General features: G+C 51.1%; 1 protein-coding gene across 1 annotated transcript in view; it reads right to left on the bottom strand.

The window, feature by feature from the left end:
* CFAP61 (cilia and flagella associated protein 61) overlaps nt 1-26,697 on the bottom strand; it is a gene marked incomplete at both ends in the record, with an annotated part of 217,726 nt that overhangs the window by 108,873 nt on the left and 82,156 nt on the right. Inside the window, one exon of the mRNA XM_080716442.1 lies at nt 23,582-23,716. Within this exon, the coding sequence (XP_080572568.1) occupies nt 23,582-23,716 (135 nt within the window). The remainder of the gene's footprint in view (nt 1-23,581; nt 23,717-26,697) is intronic.

Raw genomic sequence — 26,697 nt, 5'->3', positions numbered from 1 at the left:
AATATAATGCACCAATAAAAGCAAATGTATAGATATAGGGCTAGGGTTATAGCTTGGAGGTAGAATGTTCCTGGGTTCAATCCCCAGTGAAACACACACACACACACACACACACACACACACACACACACACACCTGCCGTGTGCCAGCAAGGCAGCACTACTTCTGTTTTTTTTTTTTTTTTTTTTTTTGGTACTGGGGTTCCTGGAAACCCTTCTACCTCCAGGCTACACTTCCAGACCTATTTTATATTTTTATTTGGAAACAGGGTCTTCTTAAGCCGGCGAGACTGGTTTCGAACCTGCGCGATCCTCCTGCTTCTACCTCCCAAGAGTGGGGATTACAAGCGTGCGCCACCACGCCCGGCTTTGGTATCATTTTTAATACAGAGTTAGCTGCTCTCTAAAGAAAGAACTTCTCAGCCAGGCATGGTGGTGCATAGGTGTAATCCCAGAATTTGGGAGGCTGAAACAGGAGTATTGAGGTCCGTGGCCAGCCTCAGCCACTTATGACGACGCCCTTTGCAACTTAGTGAGACCCTGTTTCATAATAAAGAATAAAAAGTAGGGCTGGGAGGTGTAGCTCAGAGGTAGAATGTCCCCGGGTTCCATCCCCAGGACCACATGAGCATGCGCGCGCGCACACACACACACACACACACTGATGCGGTCCCTCCTGCGCTGTGCCAGCGAGGTGCCACTAATTCTGGTATCATTTTCAGGACAGAATCAGCCACTTCCTAAAGAAAGGTCTTCTCTGGGGTGAGAAAAAAAAAGTGATGGGGGCATTCTTCCTCCATCCTATCAAATAGCGCCCTTTTCAAATAATGGCATCTTCTTTTAGGTGTCCAGGAACAAAAACTGTCCTCCAATGTAAAGTGCATTAAATGAAAACTAAAACTAAAACCTCTTTTTCTCAATATTCTCTCATGCAGGATTTCATCTCCTCCTCGTTCCATCCCCAGCCCTCTTTATTTATTTATTTATTTTTGTTTTTATTTTTTGCGGTACTGGGGATGGAACCCAGGGACATTCTCCTTCTGAGCTATACCTCCAGCCCTATTTCTTATTCTTTATTTTTTGAAACAGGATCTGAGTTGCAAAGGGCCTCACTAAGTAGCTGAGACTGCCCATCAGCCGCAATCTTCCTGTCTCAGCCTCCCAAATGCTGGGATTACAAGCGTGCACCACCACATCCAGCTTATTATTTATTTATTTTTTAAAGCAGGGTCTCACTAAGTTTCTGAGGCTGGCTGGGAACCTATGATCCTCCTGCCTCAGCCTCCCGGATTACGGGTGTGCGCCACTGCCCCCAGCTCCTCACGCAGGACACTTTTGACACCGGATGAGTGGGCTTTCTCCCCAGCTGGCCAATTCTCCCATCTGGAAGCCGCACAGTTCCTAATCCTGACACCATCCACCTGGCTCTGCCCCGCCAGTCTGCTCCCTGCCCCGCCGCAGTGCAGGAGCCAACTAACTGCAAGGCCAGGTTGTCACCCGTGCTTTGGCCACCCACTGGAAGTCCTGCACCCCTCCTCTGATTAGATAATTTGCTGGAGCTGTTGGCTGGCAACACAAAATGAAGGAAAGCAAGAGGGATGACCGCGTGATCCACTGGTCATTTCAAGGCCACTTTCCTTACAGGGAAAAGCAAAATCTAGGCTTCGCGAGTTTGCGGTTTCTCAGAATGTCAGATCTTGTAAGTGGACAACAAGATTTCAGAATGGTAACGTGGAGCTTTAGCATGAGTCCAGTTTGAACTTGCTTTCTCTTCTTTTTCTTTTCTTTTCTCTTCTTCTTCTTTTTTTTTTTTTTTTTTTTTTTGTTGTTGTTGTTGTGGTGGTGGTGCTGGGGATGGAACCCAGGGGTATTGTACCTCTGAGCTACACCCCCAGCCCTATTTTTTTGTCTTTTTATTTTTGAAACAGGGTCTCACTGAGTTGCAGAGGGCCTCGCTAAGTAGCCGAGGCTGTCCTCAAACCACAATCCTCTTGTCTCAGCCTCCCGAATGCTGGGATGACAAGTGTGCACCACCACGCCCGCCTCTCCTGGATATTTTCAGCACATACTTGCATATCTGGTGAGCAAGCTGAGGACTGCGGCTGTGTTTCGTGTCCAGCGTGTGCCTCGGAGCACGCTGCTGGGTTTTCAACTAGCCTCCCTATTTCTGTTGACGTACAACTGGGTCCCCGGTTTAGTCTGAAGACATTTGGCGTCTCTCATCTCAATGCAAACAAGGGTTTGTATTCTCTCTCACGTGACTTCAAAATGCTGCACAGCAAAAGACTCACTGGGCTATCACAAAAGCAGCGCACAATGAGTGTTTGGAAAGAATAAGGCTTTCTGAAAATTCCTACAGAGTGTGTCAAGGCTAAACAAAGTTCAAAAAAATGTGGCCAGCGTCAATGGAAAGGCCTCTTGGTGCAAGTGCGGGACTTGGAGGGAGGAAGAGAACTAATCCACCTTCTTTTTAGATTAAAATGAAGAGACAGCTTGGCAGACAGCTAAGCAGAAACCTCGACAGGGAGGAAGCCTAAATACAGTAAATGGGAAGGGCCCTTCTCTGACAAAAGTGTGTGTGTGTGTGTGTGTGTGTGTGTGTGTGTGTGTGTATGAGAGAGGGAGAGAGAGAGAAAAGAGAAGAGAAGAGAGGGAGTTTCTCATGTAAGACGTGTGTGGCCATTCCACTATCCCCTGGTTCACAGAGCTCACATCAGACCAGAGAAAAGAAAGGCCTCCATCCTGCTGCTGACTCTTAGAAACTGGGAACTCGCCGCACAAAAAAAATTGGTACAGAACATCTTCCGTCTTCTCTCTCTCATTCTCTGAATCAATTCCTGATGGCTCTGCCAGCGCTTAAAAAAAAACGAATTAAAAAGAACCCACCGGCCCTGTGCTCTGAAGGAACACTTTTACCAGAAGCTACCTGCAGTGATGAAAACGGACGCAAACGCAAAGGAGCAGCGAGAACAATCCTGCCATAATTAATTAGCACAAAGGCTTCCTGGGCCTCAGAGCCCCGGGGGGCTGCCGTTGCTGCTCAGAGCCTGGTGCTCACGTGATGGCTCCGACTTCCAGGAGCCCGCGACTCCCAATGCCAAACCAAAGGAGTCCTCCGGAAAACGCCCCCTCTGCCTCACTCCGTGTGGATTCAAAGGCGAACTCTTCCCCCACCAAACCCCCTCAAGCCCCTGGAACGGGAGGACAGTGGGCAGCGCGTCGCCCCGCAGTCCGCGCCCGCCGCGTGGACGCCACGCTCGGGTGTGCAGGGAGGTCACGCACTCCTCATTTCTCACGCTTGTCAGCGGTAAACAGTCCCAGCACTGGTGTTAATGACACCATCTGCCGCCTCCCGTAACTGTGTGGCGCTCGGCTTCCAAACAAGATGTAATGGCAGCAACACATGAAACCCGCTGACATTTACAGTAAGGAAATTTATTATCAGTCATCGGTTTGGTATAAATGTGTTTGCACGACTGCTGGGGCTATAAAATCGTCACCTTTGCCAGGCAAGCCAAGGTGCAATAAATAATGCATTTTAAGCCATGCGTGTGCTACCAGATCGTGAAACATTTATCGCGATAGCATCTGAAGCAACAGTTACCACTTGAAAAATTAATGCCACTTTTGAGGGTTAAATGAAAACCATTCGGTGTAAGCCTTAACGATTTTTAATAGGGTTCGGTATAGAACAGAAGGACTTTTTAAATTTCTATTTTGAGCTGAACGTGACCATGTATATGGAAATAGCTCTTTTATAATAATTTTCTCTGGGGAAACAATCGCTTTATGTTCTTTTGTTACATGCTAAAAAACACAACTGAAATGCTTCTTGAAAAAACATTCTTATTATTAAAACCTTTCCAGATTGGAGCGGTAAAAGAAAGGTTCTTAGGAATCAAATGGCATTTTTTCCCTTTAAGATCCTTAATGGATTAGCCGGTTATGGTTACAATTAAATAATTTTAATTTGGGATTAAGAAAACAAATGTAAAGTCAAAACCAACAAAATCCCTTGAGTAATCTATCCACATTTGTCCCCAGTCCTGTTCCTTTAAAATACCCGCCCCTAGTAGGCCAAAAATTTTCTTCTGTATGCTTGCTTTAAGAAAAAAAATTCAAGGAAATCATTAAAAAATAAGGATAGACTGAGCCGGGTGTGGTGGCGCACACTTGTAACCCCGCACTTGGGAGGCTGAGACAGGAGGATCGCACAGGTTCGAAGCCAGCCTCGGCTACTTAGTGAGGCTCTCAGCAACTTAGTGAGACTCTGTTTCCAAATAAAATATAAAATAGGTCTGGGAGTACAGCCCGGAGGTAGAAAGCCCCTGGGTTCCACCCCCAGTACCACACAAAAAAAAAAAAAAAAAAAAAAAAAGAAAGAAAAAGAAATTGCCATCCCTGTTTGTATATGGGGTTTCATTCCTCAGTAAGAGCTACTGCTTAAAAAAAAAAAAAAAAAAAGAAAGAAAAAGAAAAACCTTTGCAGCTGGGCGTGGGGGTGCACGCTTGTAATCACGGTACTTGGGAGTCTGAGACAGGAGGATCTGGGTTCGTGGCCAGCCTTGGCTACTTAATGAGGCCCTTTGCAACCCAGTGAGACCCTGTTTCAAAATAAAGAGTAAAAAATAGGGCTGGGGATGTAGCTCGGAGGTAGAATGCCCCTGGGTTTCATCCCCAGACCCGCAAACAAACAAACAAACAAACAAACAAACAACAACAAAAAAAAACACCTTTGCAGTTTTTTTTTGTGTGTGTTTGGTGGTACTGGGGTTCCTGGAAACCCTTCTACCTCTGGGCTACACTCCCAGACCTATTTTATATTTTTTAAATTTGGAAATAGGGTCTCATAAGCCAGCGAGGCTGGCTTTGAAGTAGCACCATTCTCCTGTCTCCGCCTCCCAAGCACTGGGATTACAAGCGTGCGCCACCACGCCCGGCACCTTTGCAGTTTTAAGGGGGTCTGCAACTCAGGGGTCTCCCGGTCAGCTGTCCTACACCTGCGGCGCACAGCTAGACACAGGGAGTGGGCAGGGGCATCCTGAGGGCAGGATTCCTGCTGGGGCTCAGGCACAGAGGTTGGGGGGACGTGAGCCCTGCAGTGGAAGACTTGGCCAAATGGGTGCCCGCCGTCCCTCCGCAGCCCCAGGGGAGCCTCCGCGGGGCAAGCACCTGAGCTTCATCTGCGCCCACTCGCTCTACGACACAAAGGGGCTGCTTTAAGGACCAACTCTAGCAGGATTATGCGGAGGCGAACCCAGCCCACAGCCCACGGGGACTCTCAGCCAATTTTGAAATAACACAAGCGGCCAGGCCTCGACGTTGAAACAAAAGTATCCAGTCTGGGAATTTTTCTGAAGCAGTTTCTCCGGCAAATATTCTATGAAAGGGCCACACACTTACCCTGTCCTTCCATCTGCCACTAATTAACTTAAACGTTGTCTCGAGTCCTAGCTGTTTGGATTCTGTCTTTCTGAAAATGACTGTCAGTGATCTCTCAGAGGGGGGGAACCATGCCAAGAAGGCCCCATTCCCTCAAAGTTGTGTCTCCTTCCATGAGACTTTTAATCCTGCTTCTGCAGGAGAGGGAGGGAGAGGGAGAGGGAGCGAGGGGTGATCACAGGCCCGGGCAAGAACAGCTCCCCCGAAGAGTGTGAAAATAACAATTAACAATGAAAGAAACAAAGGACGATCCAGCAGATGCGTGCCGTTTTTACTGTGCGGCGTGGAGCAGTTTTTGATGTTAATTATATCACCTTTTCTTTCCTTATATTGATAATTACATAATTACATGAAACAGATGGGTGACAGAATGCACCCAGATGGTGAGGATGTAAACAGGCTCACAAATTGCGTATTCTTGAGCATATTAAAAAGAATTATTCAATAATACATAGATTTCTATACTCTACACGTCTGTCAAGTAGAGCCTTCAAAATAAGTTACTTTGTTCTTGTTGTTATTAATACTTTTTCTTTACCAAGACACAACGTTCTCCCTAAGAATTCCTGGGAAGCCAACTGCCGCAGAGACAAAATATTTAACCTTTTCCGAACATCTGCACGCCTGAAATTCTCAACTCTTCCTTGGGCCCACTGGGTTCAGCTCCCGTCTCCTTTCTCAAACTAGAAATTGTAGTTTCGAGGGGGAGTTACAGTCATACTCAGCTGCAGTTAGACACCGAGCAGCCTGGGGAGGGTTAAAAAGAACGGGGTTGCCTTTTGCCGTTGTAAATAGCCCTTTATTGGTAATTATACGTCATAGCGGGCTTATGACAGAAAACATGACCGATGGCCTCCTAGTGTCCAGCTCCAGCCATTCTCCCGCAAACGTTATGGGATTTCGTTCTTCTTTATGGTTGAGTAAAAGCCCGCGGTGTGATATACCACATTTCCGTTATCCGTTCACCTGTTGCTGGACATGCGGGCTGGGGGCCTAATCTGGCTACTGTGGGTTGTGTCACTATCATACGTGCGTCACTAGAGCACTGTGACTTTAATTCTTTTGGAAAGGTGCCAAGGAGCAGTATAACAGGGTCAAGTGGTGGTTTCCATTCCCAGTCTTTTAAGGAAACTCCACCCTGATCTCCAGGGTGGTTGTGTTAATTTACAATCCCACCAACGGTGTAGAAGAGTGCCTATTTCCCCACATCCTCACCAGCATTTATTACTGCTTGTATTTTTTTTTTTTTTTTTTGCAGTACTAGGGGTGGAACCCAGGGGCATCTACCTCTGAGCTCCACCCCCAGCCCTATTTTTTTATTCTTTATTTTGAAACAGGGTCTCACTGAGTTTCACAGGGCTTCACTAAGTAGCTGAAGCTGACACCAAACTAAGATCCTCCTGTCTCGGCCTCCCGAATGCTGGGATTACAAGTGTGCGCCACCACGCCTGGCTTGTGTTCATGATGATTCCATCCGAACTGGGGTTAAGACTGAAACGTTTTGATTGCGTCTCACGGGCTTCTTGTGTGAAATTCCTTAAAAATAATTATGAGATAAATCAAAAGCTTCAATCCCAAGTTGTTCACCGGGGGTGTGTGGAAGGCACCTGTGAAGGTCGGGCTCACAGACAGAGCAGCACCGAGGGCCCCTCTGTGGACCATCTCCCGGCCGCACAGCACCGCGCCCCATGAGTCGGGTCTCTCCTTAAGGGACACCGGCCGAGGGTTCTGTTAGGCTTTCCTCATGACGACGCCTGTCGCCTGCTTCCTGCCTGCCTTCCTCACTGGAACGCAAACACTCAGTGTCAGGGACGCGTCCACCTTTTAGGGCAGCGCTGCCAAAGCACAGAACAGGGATCGCACGGTAAATACCGACACCAACTAAGGCGCCGCCCCAAGCTCCCGCCAGGACCAGTGTGGCCCAACAGTCCCTGAGTCGTGGTCTAGGCAGAAGAGCCAGTCCAGGCCGGAATGGGGCGACCACCACCTGAGGCTTCCTGGGGCACCGCACTGGAGGATGGCAGAGGTCCCCTCTCACTAGAAAGGCAGATATAAGCCAGGGTGTGGGTCAGAGGTGTGGACAAAAAGCAGAATGCCTGGTACCGGGTCTGGGGGGTCCGGAGGTAGAGAAGGGGCCCGGGGAGGGACAACACACCTGGCCTCTGGGGGAGAACCTGGCCAGGGCGCTGAGTCACAGAGTTCCAGAATCGGGCTGTCGTCCCCCACAAGGCTCTGGGAACTGACGGCACCGAGATGGGTTTGGAAAGGGGAATGTGATTGCTTTCCCAGGGCCAGATTGGGATGGAGAGAGAGAGGGAGAGGGAGAAAGGGAGAGAGGAAGAAAGAGAGAGAGGGAGGGAGGGAGAACGTGCCACAGGTGATAGGGAAAGAGAGGTCCTAGGAGGCATCTGACTGCTGGAGGGGCCGTGGATTCTTTGCGGTTAGGGCTCTGGGAGCTGTACGCCCCACTGCTCTCCAGCAGAGCGGTCCCGAGAGGGCAGGCCGCGCGGGAAGAAGACGCCGGCTGCCTCCGTCCATTGCGGCCGGCTGCCCTCCTGCGCTAGGGAGCCGGGTCCCAGCAGCTCCCTCAGTGAGCCAAGGCTCCGGGGCCCGGCGGCCTCCTCTCCAGCAGAACACAGAGAGAGGAGAGGGATGCTGGGCAGGGCCCCATGAGGAATGGAGCCCGGGCGCCTCCACTGGAGAAGACCGTGGGATAAAGGGCTGCGAAGCCTGGCACTGGCCTGGAGCCGAGCCCGCCACCCACGGTCCAGCCTCTGGCGTCCACTTTCCTCTGAGGTGAACTGGAGGACTCTGGCATGGATCACCCTGTGTCTGTGACGGTCGTCGTCGTCCTCCTCCTCCTCCTCTTCCTTCTTTTGTGCTACTGGGCACTAAATCCAGGGTGTTCTACCTCCAAGTTACAGCTCCAGCCCTTTTTATATTTTTATTTTGAAACAGGGTCTCAGTAAGTTGCTGAGGGCCTCGCTAAGCTGCTGAGGCTGGCCTCCAACCTGTGTTCCTCCTGTCACAGCCTCCCAGGTGCTGGAATTGCGGGCGTGCACCACCACACCAGCTGTCTTCTTGATACACGATAGGAGTAGTGGGGTCTCAAAGTGGGGAGGACTCAGCTTTGGCCCGTCCAGCATAGGGGACCGAACACTCAGCGTGTGCGGATTAACCCCATCAGTGAGCAAGCCGAAACACTGTCTATGGCACGGAATTCTGCAGAGCACTTCCACACCACATTTGGGACCTCCGGGATGGTGTTGTTGTGGCAGACCTGGCTCCATTTTTAAATTAAGATTTAATTTAAATATAAGTCATTTAATTTAAGTGGTTCTGTGGAAGGGCCGTCCGAATCTCAATGGCTGGTGGTAAAATGAGGGGATTCGGTGAGCAGAGCTTCACTCCGGGACTGAGACCCAGGCCTGGGCCGAGCCCCCGGCAAGCCACGCACGGAGCCCCCTGGTTAAATCCAGGAACTACCATAAAGACAGCAACGACAGCGACCTCCACAGTGATCATTTCTACGTGCTGAATGATGCAGAAACAGAGAGCAGAGAGCAAACAAGCGCAGGGCTGTGGTTGAACAGGACAAGGAGTAGGGCGGTGGTACTGTTGGCAACTCAGGTCTATTACCGTGGGCTCCAGCCAACCGGACGGCTCAGGCCCGCCTACGTCAAGGAAGGTGAGTCACGTTGCGTGGTTCAAATGCCTTACGGCTCCCGGGCCAGCTCCATACCCGAGTCATTCCATGGACGGCCCTGTGTGAAGTCATCCTGCCTGCCTCCTTCTTCTGAGCAAGTTGGTTACCATGGAGGTCATGATATGAGTGGTCTCAAGGCAACACTCAGGGTAGGGGTCTTGATCCTTGGTGGGGGAAGGTCCCTTCCGAAAGAATAGCCGCAGCCCAAGGACTGAGGGCTTCAAGCTACGTCTCCAGTGGGGGCCACCCAGGTGGGAGGCGAGCGGGGCTCCCTGGACACGTCCCCAGGGCCGGGCCTGAGCGCGCGCCACACCGCCAGGTGAGTGGGCGCCGTGCTCTCCGAGCCCTCCTCAGTCCTTTGCCGCTGACGAACTTGGAGGTCGTCTCTCCTCGAGATCGGGCGAGTAGATACGTAACGATGATACGTAAACTCAGAAGAGAATGACTAAATTGTAGATGCCTTTATCCACCTGAGCTCAGTTTGATCGTGTAACCTGTCTTCAGTTTGATCGTGTAACCTGTCTCAGTTCTGAGTCGCTTTTCCTGCTCTTTTGCATATTCCAAAAAGCCATACCCTAGGGTTTTATTTTTTTTGTAAACTAGACTATATTAACAGGTGTTATGTGTAAAATTTTAGTAGGAAGACCTCAAGGTGAAACTTCAGGTGTGTTACAAGGTATGCATCAATGGACAGAAAGTGGCTTCCTAAGGGGTGGACTCATGATTTTGTAATTCTCCCATGGGGGGAAGGAGCTGGCCGGCTCCCAGAGCTGCCCGGGCTGCGGTCCACGTGCACCTACTGCTATCACCGCCATGGGGGACTGTTTTATAGCCAGAGATGCGCTCCACTCCTGCCAAGTCCCTGATGACTCACGCCCTCGCCTCGTGACCTTCAGGCAGAAGCCAGGGAGCGCTGGACCTGTGGACGGGCACACCCCAGTAGAGAAATGGGTCGGCTCTCTGCTTTTTTTAAATTTCAAGGCGGACAGTAGGTTGCAAAGAGTTCTTCCTGTTGTCTGTTTTTGTGGCATGGGGGATTGAACCCAGGGGCATCCCCAGCCCTGTTTTGTTTTGAAACAGGGTCTCACTAAGTTGTTGAGGGCCTTGCTCAGTTGCCTGAATGGCCTCCCACCTGTGATCCTCCCGTCTCGGCCTCCCAAGCACTGGGATTACAGGCGCGCACCACGATGCCAGGCTGCAGAGAGGTTTTCACGTCTCAAAACCCTGACTCTTGCAGAAGAGAGTTGGTGCCTCAAATGAGATTGCAGAAGAATACATCTGAAGACTGGAGGAAGGAGGAAAGTCATGTCAGAGGGAAAGAGAAAGCAGAGGCTCAGACCTTTCCGGCTGGTTAAGGCCACAAATGTGGCGTAAGTGTGCACAGTCCCAGGAAGGTTTTGGAGAACACGGGACTGGAGAAGACCCTGTGTCTCGAGCGCTCCACGTCACAAAACAAGGAACACACACTTGTGTCTTTCCACAGTGTCAGTTTTAATGATCATAAAGCAAAAAGGGTTAATCATCACGCGATGTGCACGTCCACCTCCGGTGGACTTTGGCCAAACAAGGAGCCAACATATATCCTAGTAATCACCCCCAAATTTACAGTCAAAATCACACAGTTCACTCACTATCAATTCAAGGTCCGAACCCAAGTCCGCCCTGCCTAGGGGGAGGTTCAGGCTGCTGACTCCGGCCTGGTGGTCCTTGCCCGCCCTGAGGACGCCCGGCGAGTGAACCGCGGGTCTCCGTGGCCTCTCCTCTGGGAGGCAGGCCGGAGGGCTTGTCCTCTCCCCGCAAGAACATCAACAGCCGCGTCAGGTGTGCCCCTTGGGGACACTCGCTTGATTGCATTTAGCTGGTCCTGAGCCCTACTTCAAATGGGTCTTTCTGGGTAGTTGTGGCTGGATTGCTTCTCTTCTTAGTGGACTGAGCAGGTCACTTTCTTTCTTCCAACCGGTCACTTACACTTCCGTAATATTCTTTGCAGCTATCCTATGGTATTCCATTCCATGATATTTATGACTTGCTCTAATATCCCCCGGCGTTCTATCAATTAAGAGCACACTGTTAATCAAACTCACTGTCATTCAAACTTCACTTATGGTTACAATATGTGACAGCAAACTGTGAAGGGCGGCTGACTTTGAAACCCCGAACCCACGATGAATACGAGAAGGCGCTAGAAGACCAGGACGAGGACGGCTTTCCTGGAGCTCCCTTCTGCCGGGTGCTCTGAGCCCTCGTCTACGCCATCTTTAAGAGGAGAGGTGCAGGTGCCTGGTCTTTTGCCTCAAGTCCCAGAAAGGATGTGGGCGCCCTCCGAGAGCTTTCCTTGGGTTTCCTAGTTCGATACAGGAAGGTGACTGCGATTCTACCTGAGAAAGGTAACGGCTGGGACAAGCCGGCCGGCCAGCGCTGAGGAACCGCGGGAGGCAGCCTGCACGGGCAGAGGCGCGGGGCCCCAGGGGCAGGCACGTTGGCCGGGTCCCTCCTGTGGGCCCCTCCAGAGGCAAATGAGACTCAAAGCTGGAGGATGGAGTCGCCTGCTCCGTGGGAACCCTGGGAAGCCGCGGCGACTCCGATGACATCCACGCTTCGCTTGCCTGTCCTATGCCAGGCATGGTCAAGAACATGCGTGCCTCGCCGGCCCCCAAATGGCCTCCCTGCCCAGCCCCACTTTCAGAAGGGCCGGAAATACAGTTAAGTAAGAGGGAGAAACTCACGGGCTTAAAAAGTAAGACAGGGAGATGCAAATCAAAAGGACACTGAGACTCCACCTAAGTCCAGTCAGAAGGGCACCATCAAGATGGCATACGATGGCAAATGCAGGGAAGGAGGCAGGCGGGGAATAGGCCGCGGGCGGTTCTCACAGGCTGTCGGTGGGACTGTGCTATGACTATGAGCCAGCGCGTCCATCAGCTGATGCCTGGGGAACAGGTGCGGCGTTTACGCTCAGCATTTTACTCAGCCATAAACAAGAACAAAATTGTGTCTTTTTTTTTTTTTAGGAAAATGGGTGAAACCAGAGAATTTAATGCTAAGTGAGATCTGTCGGCCTCGGGAAGCCAGGGTTCTGTGTTTTCTTTCATGCGTGGAAGTCAGAAAACTAGAAATGGCCGGGCGCACACTGTCATCCCAGCATTCGGGAGGCTGAGACGGGAAGATCACGATTCAAGGACAGCCTCAGCTACTTAGTGAGGCCCTTTGCAACTCATTGAGACCCTGTTTCAAATTAAAGAATAAAATGCCGGGCGTGATGGCGCACGCTTGTAATCCCCGCGCTTGGGAGGCGGAGGATCGTGCAGGTTCGAAGCCAGCTGCGTTGGCTTGAGAGACCCTGTTTCCAAAAATAGAAAGTATAAAAAATAGGTCTGGGAGTGTAGCCCGGAGGTAGAAGGGTTTCCAAGAACCCCAGTACCACCAAAAATAAATAAATAAATAAATAAATAAATAAATAAATATAAAAAATAGGGCTGGGGGTGTAGCTCAGAGGTAGAATGCCCCGGTTCCAAATTGGGGGGTGGGGGGCTGGAAACAGAAGGTACTTTATAGATAAATGAGGGGAGAGAGCGGGAGAAGAGCAGGAGACTGAGGGGTGGGGATGGGAATAGGAGGCACCATGGAGCCAGTGACGCCATGTCCGTCTACGGAGGCACTACCAGCCTCGCCCACGTGGGCAGGGCGCGTGTGGGCTGCGTGCGCGGGACTGTGGCACTCTGAGCCTCGCCAGGACGGACTCTTACAATGCACCAGTAAAGTGAGGAACTAAATTACGCGTATGTGCAAATACAGAATGGTGAGTCCCGTTATTAAGTGTAATTATAATGCGCCAATAACCATTTAAACCCCCAAACTACTAACTAAATGGAAGGGGCGCGGTAAAGAAGGGAGGCCCGTCTCCTCCAGCTGTCCCCACCTGCAGTGGCCTCAGCGGCAGGATGGAGGAGCCTGCCTTTGGGAAGAAAATCAGGTTTCATTACAGAAAATGAAATTGGACGTTTTGTGGAATTAAGAACGTGTGTTGGGATCTGAAGTGACTCCCACACCTTTAATCGCCTAAAACTGACCCCAAAAAGTCACAGGGCTTGCCCACTTTCCATCCAGGTGTGGGAGGGGCCCTAGTCACACTGAATGTGTTTCCATGACAACAGGGACAGAAATGGAGTGTCTTCGTGATTGTTCCAAGCTGGCTGACTGTTCACTGCAAGTCCCCAAGTGCCCCCACCTCAGTTTCCCCTTCTGAAAAGCGAAGGAAATGACACAGGAGCTTGTGTGAGTGCGACATGGGACGACCGTAACACGCAGAGCCAGCACAAAGAAAGCGGCGCTCTCTTATCAGGCGATGTTGGCCACAGAAAACTACACAGCCAATTTAGGAGACTTCGCGATATGTAATCTTAGCTGGGAGGCTGAGACAGGAGGATCAACAGGTTTGAGGCCAGCCTCAGCAATTAATGAGGCATTAAGAGATGTTTTCACATGTTTCAAAATGTAAAATGAAGCCGGGCTTGGTGGCGCACGCTCGTGATCCCAGCATTCAGGAGGCTGAGACAGGAGGATCGAGATTCCCGGACAGCCTCAGCTAATCAGGCCCTCCGCAACTCAGTGAGACCCTGTTTCAAAAATAAAGAATAAAAAATAGGGCTGGAGATGTAGCTCGGAGATAGAATGCCCCTGGGTTCCACCCCCAGACCCGCAAAAAAAAAAAAAAAAAAAAAAAGTAAAAATGATAATAAAAGGGCTGGGGTGTAGTCTAATACCAATGAATAAAAAAATAAAGTTAAAGAAGAGAAAAGGACAATACTCGGGAGGTCGAGACAGGAGGTCCGCAGTTCACAGCCAGCCTCAGCTACTCAGTGAGACTCTGGTTCAAAATACAGAATGAAAAATAGAGCTGGGGGTGTAGCTTGGAGGTAGGATGCCTGCGGGTTCCATCCCCAGTACTGCAAAAGAAAAGAAAAGAAAAGAGAAAGAAAAACTTAGTAATGTGTAAAGATAGCCATAACATAAAAAAGGGAAAATGAATGTTTCGAAACACTGTGACCCCATATTGAATTATACGTAGGTAGGGTGTTCTAGTGTGTTTCTTTTTGCTGAAAATTATCTAGAAGTAAAAACACCAAAACAGGAACAAAGACGATCGGCAGATGGAAGCCTGCAGGTTTCCACTGCCCTCTTTCTAGGGCTCTTTCCCTAGAATTCCTCCTATAAATCCACAGCGCTCTCGTCATCATGTATTTTGCATCAAGGGGAGAGATGTCACTTCCCTCTGGGCACCCGCAGCGCCAACTGTCCCCGCTGTTGTCTTCTATCCCGAGCTACTCCAAAGTCCACACAGCCGGGCCTCTGGCGGCGCTGCCTGTCTTCCTCCCGGGCCGACGCTCAGGAAGCCACTTGGCGGCGAAGGCCGCTTCCTGCGGGGACCAGGTCTCCCGAGGGGAGCGCGGCCGCGTCCTCGCCCGGCTCCTGGCAGGCAGCGACTGGGCCGCGGCACTTCTGGACCTCGGCGGCACTCATTACCCCGGCTCTGCGGGGAGCAGAAAGCATCTCCTGTCTCTCCTCCTGGAGGAGAAACAGAACCTGATCAGCATCCAGAAAGCCCCAGGCTTTTTTTTTTTTTCTGCCAGAGATTCGGCGTTCTTTTTAAGAGCAATACTGTCACTGAAGGTGAACGGAGACAAAGGGCCCGACAGTGCAGCACCTCCATTTTCTTCCCGTCTTTGGGCAGGATTTTCCTTGACCGCGTGGCCTCCCCTAAATAAATGTCTGTGCAGGACCACAAGAGGCTGCTGAGTCCGGGAGACAGGCAAAAACAAAACAAAATAAAACAAAACAAAACAGGAGAGGGGTGATTGTAGAGAAGCCTCTGCTTTCGAAAGAACCGAAGCTGTTGGGTGCTGTCGGGTGCCGTCTCCAAGGCGTGAATGGAGCTCCGGGGTGAGGGATGGCTGGGCCGGGGTGAGGGATGGCTGGGCCAGGGTGAGGGATGGCTGGGCCGGGGTGAGGGATGGCTGGGCCGGGGCCAAGAGGGCTCACGGCCACCTGAGGTGACCAGCCAGGCCGCTGGGCCTGGTCTACAGCGAGAGGATGGCGCCCTTGCAAAACGGTTGGGTGGGTTCTCAAAGGTTAAACAGAGTCACCATGCGGCCAGCAATTCCACTCCTGGGCGCACTCACTCAAGAGAAATTAACATATGCATTCACAGAGACGCTTGTGGGTGAGTTGTTTTTTTCGCATATACCTACATATAATTCAATATGGGGTCACAGTGTTTCGAAACATTCATTTTCCCTTTTTTATGTTATAGCTATCTTTACACATTACTAAGTTTTTCTTTCTCTTTTCTTTTCTTTTCTTTTGCAGTACTGGGGATGGAACCCAGGGGCATTTGACCTCCGAGCTACACCCCCAGCCCTATTTTTGATTATTTATTTGGAAACCGGGTCTCACTGAGTTGCAAAGGGCCTCACTGAATAGCTGAGGCTGTGAACTGCGATCCTCCTGTCTCAGCCTCCCACAGGCTGGGATGACGAGCTCGCGGGTGAGTCTGTATGGCACTGTTATTCAGAATCACCTAACACCGGAGACAGTCCGGATGTCCATCAATCAGGGACAGGGTAGATGGACTGTGACATCACCCATTTAACAGGCTGTTCAGCAGTAAAAAGGCATAAAGTACAGGTGCATGCTGGACATGGATGGGCTTTGAGCATGCTGAGAGACGGAACAGTCATAAAACACCACTGTGTGAAGTGTCCAGAATAGGAAAATTTGTGGAGAGAGGAAGGAGATTAGTAGATGCGTAAAGCCGGGGCTAGGGAGCTGGAAGCAGAGGGCTAACGGGCACAGGTTTCTTTCTGGAGGTCACAAAATGTTCCGGAATTAGGTAGTGGTGATGGTTTCATGATTCTGTGAACACAGCAAAGATCACTAAGTTGTGCGATGTAAATGGGGAAATGGTGTGTCCTATATAACATTCCTATCACAATAAAGCTGCTGGGGAGGGATTAGTCCAGAGTATCTATTCTAGGGAAGGAGAGTAAAGCTGTAGGACTGGTTTGCGACGATACGATGTTTTTCAGTTTCTTCTCTGACCACACCCTGATCATGTTGACATCCTATCATGTCCAATTTCTAAACAACATCCAGGGCTTTCTTGGGGAGAGGGGCAGGAAATAGGGACTGAACGCAGGAGCATTCTACCACCGGTCCTTTTTATTTTTAATCTTGAAACAGGGTCTCACTAGGTTGCTGAGTGCCTTGCTATATTGCCGTGGCTGTCCTCGAACCTGCGATCCTCCTGTCTCAGCCTCCTATGTCCTGGGATCGCAGCCGTGTGCTGCTTCCTGATTATGCCGCCACCTCATCACCTCCATCCAAATAGACCTCAGCCAGCCAGGTGACGGGCGCTGGCCGGACGCTCCTGAGCACACCCCAAAGCCACTGCAGCGTGGCACTGACTCCGGGCAGGTTCATCCCGGGACCTCCATATGTGGTCATAAGGCCTTAGTCACTTCCTAGCAGCCACTGCCATAGCTTGGGAATTACAATGTGTCAGTACCACAAAGAGAGGAGAGGAAGCCGGGCGTGGTGGCGCCCACTTGTCATCCCAGCATTCGGGAGGCTGAGACCGGAGGATCGCGGTTCGCGGACAGCCTCAGCTACTTAGTGAGGCCCTCTGCAACTCAGTGAGACCCTGTTTCCTAATAAAGAATAAAAAATAGGGTTGGGGTGTAGCTCGGCACCCCCCCACACACACACCCCGATGTCTGTTCCTCCTTCCAGAACCAGCTCAGCCAGGGTCAGGCTGGTCCCAGAGTGACTGAAGGGGATGACGGGCCAAGAGGAGAACCCAGACTACACGGGGAAAAGAGCCACTGCCCTGTGGGGCGCCTTTTGGCTAAGTGGCGGGGCCAAAGGTCTGGGAGTTCACCCAGGTCAGCACCCAGCTGTCTTCATGTTTGGTGCCGTGGCTTCGCAGAGCCGCGATGCCAGGACGTCAGCTTTTCGGGAAAGGCTTTCTAACATGCAATGCGTAGGGGTCGGGGTTTGGGCAAAGGGCGGCCGCTGGGGACTGGCCTTTAAGCCGCCCTCGCTGCAAGCCTGCTGCTGCCTTTTGGGCCCCTGAGGGTGGTCGCGGCAGTAACAGACACCAGTGCAAAAACCACACAAGACGGCTCCTGGAAGCGCTCGGCAAGACTGCGATGCCCAGGAGGAGCAGTGGCCGTCCCTTCTCTATTACTGCAGAGCTTTCTAAGAGCGAGGAACTATGGCGTTAATGCGAATGAGCACTGGCTTGCGAGTCATTCTAATATATACTTAGATGCTATGTATTTTGGGGGGGGGGGACTCTACCTCCAAGCTACACCCCTAAGCCCTGTTTTATTTTTTAATTTTGAAACAGGTCTTGCTAAGTTGCTGAGGGCCTCACTAAGTTGCCGAGGCTGGCCTCGAACCTGTGATCCTCCTGTCGCAGTCTCCTCACTGCTAGGGTTACAGCGTGCGCCATCGCACCACCCGGCTTCTACTGTGTCCGATATTAACCTAGATAGTGTTTGGGGAACTGGAAAGAAATGACCACAGGACGTGTAGGTTGAAGGAAAATAAATGGAGCTCACGAGAGAATGTACGCCAACTTGTACAGGGACCCCCGAGAAGAGCACCCCTGTAAATGGAAGGCAGGCGGTTCCCACAAGCAGCCTAAAGAGGTAGGAAATGGCCAAGGCGTGGCCAGAAGATGCCGGCTCCACTCGGGGGTGACCTCAGAGTGTCTCAAGGTTGCTTCGAGAAAAGAAGGCCAACATCGCACGTTCCGCGGCGTAAGGAACCTCTCCCCAGGCGATGCCGAAGAGCTGACTTAAAAGACCCAGCGCGCTCAGCCCAAGCAGAGAGCAGGGGGATGCGACTGCGGCAGTGCTGGGTACCAAGTTTAGGGAAGGGGCTGCAGAACAATGAGCCCGGGGCGGGCGCGGGGGGAGAGGACTCTAGCAGGTGCTGGGAGCATAATGCGATTTCCTAGGAAGCAGATGCGCGAGGGAAACGGTATCCAGTAACAGTCCATCAGATGGTAATTATAGCTGGACTGGGGACCCACAGCCTGATGAAAGGGGCGATTCAAAGGGCAACTGAATGCCCGCGAGCAGCATCTTCCTGAGAGATCACATCCAGGGAGGGCGGGCGGCACTTAGCGCCAAGAGGGGAGGGTTAAGTCAACTGCCATCTTTCTTTATAGGAGGACAAAGGGCGATGTGGGGAACCGCACGCAGCAGCCCCCGAGGAATTCACGAGTGGGACCTCCACAGACCCCACTAGGAAACAACCAGGAAAAACAGAACGAAGAAACATACGAAATTCGAGGCCAGTCACTCGAAGTATGGGTGTTCAGGAGAGGGTGTGAGGGGTTCCCACCGGAATCCACAAACGCTATAAGCCAAGATGCAGGGCTGGCGCCAGGGCGGCAGATGACGGACTGTGCCAGTAAGGCAGCCGTGAGGCGGGCCGTGGGAGGTCAGAGCAGATTTTGTTTTTTATTTTAGTCTGACAAATAATAGTTGCTGCAACACCCATTCCTGGGGAAAAAGCAGTTCCCAGGACTTGAAGCACAATCAATCAATCTCTCTCTCTCTCTCTCTCTCTCTCTCTCTCTCTCTCTCTCGGTACTGGGGATGGAACCCAGGGGCTACACCCCCAGCCCTATTTTTTCATTCTTCATTTTGAAACAGGATCTCACTGAGCTGCAAAGGGCCTAAGTATTAGCTGAGGCTGGCCTTGAACCACAATCCTCCTGTCTCAGCCTCCCAAATGCTGGGATTACAAGTGTCCGCCACCATGCCTGGCGTCTATTTTTTTTATTCTTTATTTTGAAACAGTCTCACTGAGTTGCAAAGGGCCTCACTAAGTATTAGCTGAGGCTGCCTGCAAACTGCGATCCTCCTGTATCAGCCTCCCAAATGCTGGGATTACAAGCATGGGCCACCACACCCGGCTCACAAATACTTTTTCTCCCCAGAAATTCTGCAGACAGGAGTTAGATCCCACTGTTGGCGCTCCCTCCAGAATCCGGGCTCTGGCCCCCACTTTTACCCCCATCAATACTGAAACTAGACTGGCCCTGGCCGCTCCTCCAGGAATCGGTCATTATCAGCTCTGAGTCCCCGCAGGAGGCAGGCAAAAAACAAAAACAAAAACAAAAAACCCTGGGCCTGCAGCCCCAGCCCCAAAGACAGAGCAGAGCAACTTGCCCCAGGGTCTAATCAGCATGGCCACAGCAGAGCAGAGCCAAGTCAAGTCCTGAGCGCCCCTCTGAGCAGGTGCTCATGCAGGTGAACCACCACGCCAGGACAGGGACTCGGGATGTAAAGCCACGGCCAAGATGGCTCGCGCACGCTGTCTGGATCAGGAAAAAGCTGGCGTGCTCTCTCTCTCTCTCTCTCTCTCTCTCTCTCTCTCTCTCTCTCTCTCTCTCCCGCTCTCCCTCTCTTCCTCTCTCCCTCTCCCCCCCCCCTCTCTCTCTGCCACTGCAAATTCACACTGGCTGACTGTGGAGATATCATTATGAATCTCTGGGGCTGTCTTCTGTCCTGTGCAATGAAAATCATCAGCGTTTCTGGGTCCTTTCCCTGCCAGGGGCGGCCATCAATTAATAGACACGATAGGAAAGTGCCGTGGCGAGGACACCTGTCCACACCAGGCAGAGGCCACGGGGCCTCGGGCGTGGAGGGAGGGCACGCTGGCCTTCCGTGCGGTGATGAATTCCCATCACTGCCGGCCTGTGCCAGATTCAAATTGGCAACCTGCCGAGATGAAACGCTCTCTGGCCCATTACTCACGCCCGGCGTGATCTGTTCCCTTGAAGAGTGGCGTCCTAGGTGAACACGGGAGCGGATGGATGGCCACTCTAAGATGCTTTAAATAGGATAAAAGGTATGGAAGGCCAGGGAGCGATGATACGGATGTGGCGGAGGAGCTAATGGTCCCATATGAAGCGCGGCGCAGGGGGAGCAGAGGTGGGCACTCGAGGGAAGGGGATTCAGTTAGTAACCGCTGCTCGCCACGCAGGCCGGCACACCTGCTGACACTGCTCGCTGAGAACACAGTGTCTGATTCTCTACAGACCTCCCTCTTCCCCAAAAGTTCGATTTGGCTAATTTGTTTCACAAATAGCTCTGAAACACTAAAGCCACCTAAAATGTTTTTTTTTTTTTAAAGTAACTTCGAATAATAACAATTTAACATTTTAACTTTTGAACATTCAGGCCCAATCTATATTATTGACAACCCTTTGATAGAACTTTAAAGATTCCAAAATTGTCCCTAAGTCTTTTTGAGGTTTGTTTTGCAGTGTTGGGAACTGAACCCAGGTCTTGCCCACGGCGGGCGAGTGCTCTACCGCTCAGCCACGTCCCTCACCCCACACTTTGTATTTTTTTTAATTCTGTTCTCACCCCCGCCCTATGCCCTATTTTTCTTTTTGCAGAGCTAGGGACCAAACCCAGGGTCTTGTGCCTGCTCAGCGTGCAGTCTACCACCTCGCTACATTTCCAGTCCTGTGCTAAATAGTAATCTTCGGGAAAACCTTATGTTGAGTATAGGTTGTTAGATAAAGTGTGTCTTTTTTTTTTTTTTTTTTTTTTTTTTTGCAATACTGGAGATGGAACCCGGGGGCATTCGGGGGCATTCTACCTTGAGCTACAGCCCCAGCCCTATTTTTTATTCTTTATTTTGAAACAGGGTCTCACTGCGTTGCAAAGGGCCTCACTAAGTAGCTGAGGCTGGCCCCGAACCGCGATCCCCCTGTCTCAGCCTCCTAAATGCTGGGATTACAAGTGTGTGCCACCGCGCCTGGCTGGGATTAAGTGTTCCTTAAACAGTCAGAATTCACCAGTCAATAAACGCAGCAGCCCAGTATAAGCAAGGAAACATCCGTGTTCTTATTTTTCCGCCCATCCGTTCGGTGGCTGTCTGCCCAGACCACAGGTTCAAACAATCCATCTCTGCTACGTTCTAAAACACGCTGGGGCCCTGGGAAGGGGGCTGGGCGTACAGCAGACTGAGATGACCAAGGAAACGGCTATTAAACGTGAGCAGTGATTCCAAATCGTAGCAACCTGGGAAGGAGTGACAGGATCACGTTTATGAAGCAAAATGTTTTCCCTGGCTTCCTCCCCACCTGCAGCTCCAGCTCACATCCGGTGGTCTGACTCTGGACATTCCCAGGGGCGGTGCAGATGGGGCAGGAGGGGATCAGGAAAATGTGCTCAGAAGGGCCTGGTTGGGGCCACGCGACGACTCCGCGCCTCTCCCCCGCGCAAGACCCTACAGGCTGGCTCGATGCACAGGGCCACCAGCCACTGCGCCCGAGGGCTTCTCCGCCCGTGCCTCTGGTCTCCATGCTTAGAGGTATCTCAGCAACGGCTCCGAGAGGACGCCATCTCTTGCCTCCCCTGCCCCCACCTGATACAGAAGCCGCAAAGCAGTCTAACTGGGGGACCACGTGACTTTTACTCCCAGCCCCTTCTCCCTGGGTCCACGTGACCCCGGGCCGCTGTGCAGTGACGGGTGCACACACGTGGACACCCTCTCTGACCCCAAGGTTCCGTCTTTGTGTCAGCCCTGTGAGCGGGCTCCCATTCCGGAGGCAGCCACATGGAGGCAGGACACTTGGTCCTCCAGCTGGGCGCTCACGGGTCTCGCCTCTCCCGTGGTGGACCCTGCTACCAAGAACATGTCGGGACCTATGGATATAATGACAGGCACCTGGGGCTTTCTCCAAAGTGATGTACGAGGAAGAGGGGGTGGGTGGGAGATAGAAGATCCCGATTTGGCTCCAAGTAAGCAGTCATCGCTGCCAGGGGCTGAGTTTTAGTGCTCTACAAGGGGTGGCGAGGGACATGTGCCCGGGCACTAACTATTACTAGCTTTTGAAGACGAGAGAAGCATTCAGAAGCCATTATTATTATTGTTGTTGTTTTGGTGGTACTAGGGATGGAACTCGAGGGCATTCTACCTCTGAGCTACACTGGTAGCCCTATTTCATTTTTATTTTGAAACAGGATCTCACTAGTTGCTGAGTCTCACTACTTGTAGAGGCCGTCCTCGAACCTTCAGTCTTCCTGTCTCAGCCTCCTAAGTACTGAGATTACAAGTGTGTGCCACCATGCCCGGCTTTTATAGCAATTTGATGGAGTAATTTTATGTCTGTGAACCCTAATAAGAAGATTATTATTAGGTAATCATTAATAATAAAATAATTATAAAATTATTATTAGGGTCTGTGAACCCTAATAGTAAGATGATCAGGCTTCATTTTTTCTGTCTTTGACACTTTTTAAAATCTCATTTCTCCAGGAATTCACTTTGAACAAAACTGTCATTCTATGAAGGATTATACTTTCAAAACTATAAGGAATCTGTGGACAGACTGAGAAGCCCTGCTTCTATGAGTCTATCTATGGATCTGCTTACCATTTTCCATAAAATGTTAGGGAAAAAAAGAATGGTCATTTGTTTCATTCTCAAATAAAAACAACTGTTCAGGACATAAGTGTAAATTAATTTTTAAGACGTTCCAAGTGCGCAGAGCAGCTAGGGCCTGGCAGCCCCGAGGAGGAAGGGGCTGCTCTGGAGGGGCGTGGGGCGGAAGGCCCTGGGCCCGGCCCTGGTGTTTGCCTGGGTGGCGAGGTAACCAGCTCTGAGCAGCAGCTCCCGGCAGAATGCTCCAGGTGTTTACACCTTTACTTTCCTTTTTCTCTTTCACAAAGGGACAAATCTGAGCCCAGAAAGGACTTATTTTTCCTTAACTTTCTAAGTGGAAGCGGCTACCAAGCCACAGGCCGCGTGCTGCTCACTCGCCGCTGTGGCCTTTTCCAGCGAAGTCACTCAAAATGGCCGTGTGTCTGTGCCTGAGGTCATCTCCACTCAGAATGACCCCGGGGCCATTCAAGGTCACTCTCGGCACCCCAGGGCAGCCGATGTGCTCCTGTCAATCACCCTCATGCCCCGCAGAGAAGTCTAAAACCCTGGGAAGACCCAGACATGGCCACCAGCCCGCTCTGTTTCCTCCATCGGCGGCGCCCTAGCAGCCAAGACCACTTAATGCCTTGAGAGCAGAACATAGCTGCAAAGAGGGGCTCTGGTTTGAGGAAGGAGAAAGAAAATGAAAATATGCCAGGAGGGTGGCTCTCGGCCGCCTGTCCCGGGACCCCGCAGCACGTGGGCATCCCTGCTGTGGCCACTGTCTCAGGCTTCCCGGGAAATAACCACTGGGGATGGGGCTGTGGGAGCCTTCGTAGGGCGCTGCCTGTAAGGGTATGAGCGCCAGGTTCCCTGTAATTAAGAAGCAGCCTGCTCCCGTGAACACAGGGCTGCCCCCCATCTGCCAAGCCTGCGGGAGCTGGCACCGCGCCTCCCTGCCTGCCGCCCGGCTACCCACCGGATCCTTGGAGACCGCCTTTGATGGAGCGTTTATGCCAAGCTTTTCCAGAGGATAGACAATCTGTCGTCGTGGCCGCACGGGAACCAAGTAATGAAGGGCAGATGTCAGGGAGTGGGCGTGGGGGTGCTGGAACTGAAAGACAGCAATCTATATTTTAGAGGAGAGAATGTCAGAGGGGCGCAGCGCAGATGTCTGCGCACAGCTTCACAAATACAAAACCCTTCCCTCGGCCAAGTCGGAGAGGGGGGAAAATCAGCAAATAAACAAACATACTCTTCGAGCAGAGGAATGAATTGTAGATAATGCCTGACACTAATGAAGATAATTACGAAAGTAATTACATTACTATCTCTGTGGGAATGACAGATAAACAAGTGGTTTGGTTTATGGGATTTCTCAGTACAAGTATTTTCCCCGGGAGGATTATTCTTCTCCATAGTGATAATGAATCAGCGGGATCTGACCCCATTAAGCTGTGTTATCTGCGTCCTGTTAACCTTTGTGCGTCTGGCACAGGCCGCTTTAAGAAGACACACAGATACAGATGTGGGCGAGGGGCGACGCAGCAAACAAGCAAAACCCTCCTGCTTGTGACGGTCCCTCCCGTGACATCAGCGGGACCTTTGGTGAAAGAAATCAGTGTTTTAGAACAAAAAGATGAGGCTGAGGAGTGGGGGCCGGAAGGGGGAGTGGACACTGTTTTGACTTATACTAGATTTCAAACATGATTTAGGCTAATTGAAATGGACTGTGACAGTGTTTTAGGACAATGCTTTAAATATTAACTTTTGCTAGTTTTTAAACCTTGGCCGGGAGAATGAAAAAGGACGATTTTTGTTCGTCCCACAGTTATGAAATCTTGAGAATTTTGGTGAAACCAACTCAGGGGACAGTAACCATTGGAAGCGTGAGAGTCCAGCCATGAAGCCCAAGCGTTTGGTTGGCTAGTGCACTCATGAGGGACAGTGAGGAAAGCAGCAGTGTACATGTAGCTTTCCTCCTCCTCCTCCTCCTCCTCCTCTTCCTCTTCCTCCTCCTCCTCCTCCTCCTTCTTTCTTCTCCTTCTCCTTCTCCTTCTTTTTTTGGTGGTACTGGGGTTCCTGGAAGCCCTTCTACCTCCGGGCTACACTCTCAGACCTATTTTTATATATTTTTAGAAACAGGGTCTCTTAGGCCAGCACAGCTGGCTTCGAACCTGCGCGATCCTCCTGTCTCCACCTCCCAAGCGCGGGGATTACAAGCGTGCGCCACCACGCCCGGCTTATCTTTTTATTCTGAATGCAGATGGAGCTTAGTAAACGAAATGGCTTACATATCACTTATTTGCTATTCCAACACTAAGAGCTTGAGTTTTACACCCACGGGTGCCTCTCGACCCACACTCTTGCAGAGGGTTTTGGAGAAAACCTTTCTCGTGTTTAAGCTTAAAAGCTCAACTGTGCTGCGTTCAACTGAGGATTTGGTGCTTCTTTTAGATGCAGACAGAGAGGAGACTTGTGTCCAAGAGTCTCTACCACTGATGTATAGCAGTGCCCAGCATATTCTAATTCCCTACCATTCTGGTAAATAGATCAAAAGTCAGCAAGATGCCCCAGACATTATTTATTTATTTACTTACTTACTTACTTATTGTGGTACTGGGGATGGAGCCCAGGGGCATTCTATCTCCGAGCTACACCCCCTGCCCTAGTTTTTATTCTTTATTTTGAAACAGGGTCTCACTGAGTTGCAGAGGGCCTCACTAAGTAGCTGAGGTTGTCCACAAACCGTGATCCTCCTGTCTCAGCCTCCCAGATGGTGGGATGACAAGCGTGCGCCACCACGCCTGGCTCAAAACATTACTTTTATTATGGATGCAAAAGGGCTTTCTCCAACTGAGCACATCCAGGCAGTATCATGAATAAAAACTAAGAATGGAACGTCCCATCCTGAAGGTCACACAATTGATGTTGGGTCAAGTGTAAAGTAAAAGGAAACTGTGCAGGACCAGGATTTTCCAGCAAAATCGAATCTTTCTGGGTTTTTTTTTGTTGTTGTTGTTGTTGTTGTTTGTTTTTTTGGTGGTACTGGTGATGAAGCCCAGGGGCCTTCTACCTCCGGGCTACACTCCCAGACCTATTTTATATTTTATTTGGAAACAGGGTCTCTTAAGCCAGTTGAGGCTGGCTTCCAACCTGTGCGATCCTCCTGTCTCAGCCTCCCAAGCGCAGGGATTACAAGCGTGCGCCACCACGCCCGGCGATCCTTCTGGTTTTATTAAGTTCAAGTTCCGGGTCATCACATTTCTATTCTGCTTCTTTTTGATAGAAAACAAAGTCACTGCCGCAGAGTCGACATCTCACTGAAACTCTTTCGCCTGGGTTTTCTTCTCCCTTTTCCATTTGCCTTTACTTCTTCAGCATCTTCTGCTCAATGAGATGCCCCGGCACAGCTGCTGCTGTGCGCACGTGCGACACACCTTAGCTCAGTAAGCCGCTTGATACACAAGATCACCGTGAACCCCACCCAGTCCCTGGTGGAGATTAAGGGGGGCGACAAGGTCGTGGACGCTGGGCAGAACACAGGAAGGTCGAGGTCACAGAGGAGATCTAAAGGGAGGACTTCTACCAGGCAGGTGGCGCAAACCCGGCGCCTCCGAGTCCCTGTCGAGCTGAGGACCGCTGCTGCCCGTGCCTGGGGACCAACAGCCCCCTGGGAATCCGCCTGAGGAACCACCTGGACACTGTACATGGGCGTGTGCGCATGTGTGTGCACATGTGTGTGGCTTCCAGGCACTGGGGGGTACAGCTTTGAGCAAGGCAAACACTTCTGCCTTCGTGGTAAAATGTTTGCTCTCGGCAGCTGAACAGTGCAGGATACGGAGGTAAGATGGCTTCGTTGTGCAACAGCTACCTACGCACACACCCCGGGGCTGTGTTTGCTATGAGGCAGTCCTCTGTGGATGTGTCACGAGTATCAGATGGCGCCACAGAGGCATGCGTTCTGTAAGGGTTAGAAGAGGGTCGTACATCTCTACTTTTTAATCCGTTACTGTTACGGAGGTGGTTATGAGATTGACCTGCAATGTCGTGGACCAAACCCCAATCTTAGATAGCACTAATTTATTCTACCCA

This window comes from Muscardinus avellanarius (assembly GCF_963383645.1).
Source record: "Muscardinus avellanarius genome assembly, chromosome: 19".
Taxonomy (NCBI): domain Eukaryota; kingdom Metazoa; phylum Chordata; class Mammalia; order Rodentia; family Gliridae; genus Muscardinus; species Muscardinus avellanarius.
This window is presented reverse-complemented; position numbering and strand designations above follow the sequence as displayed.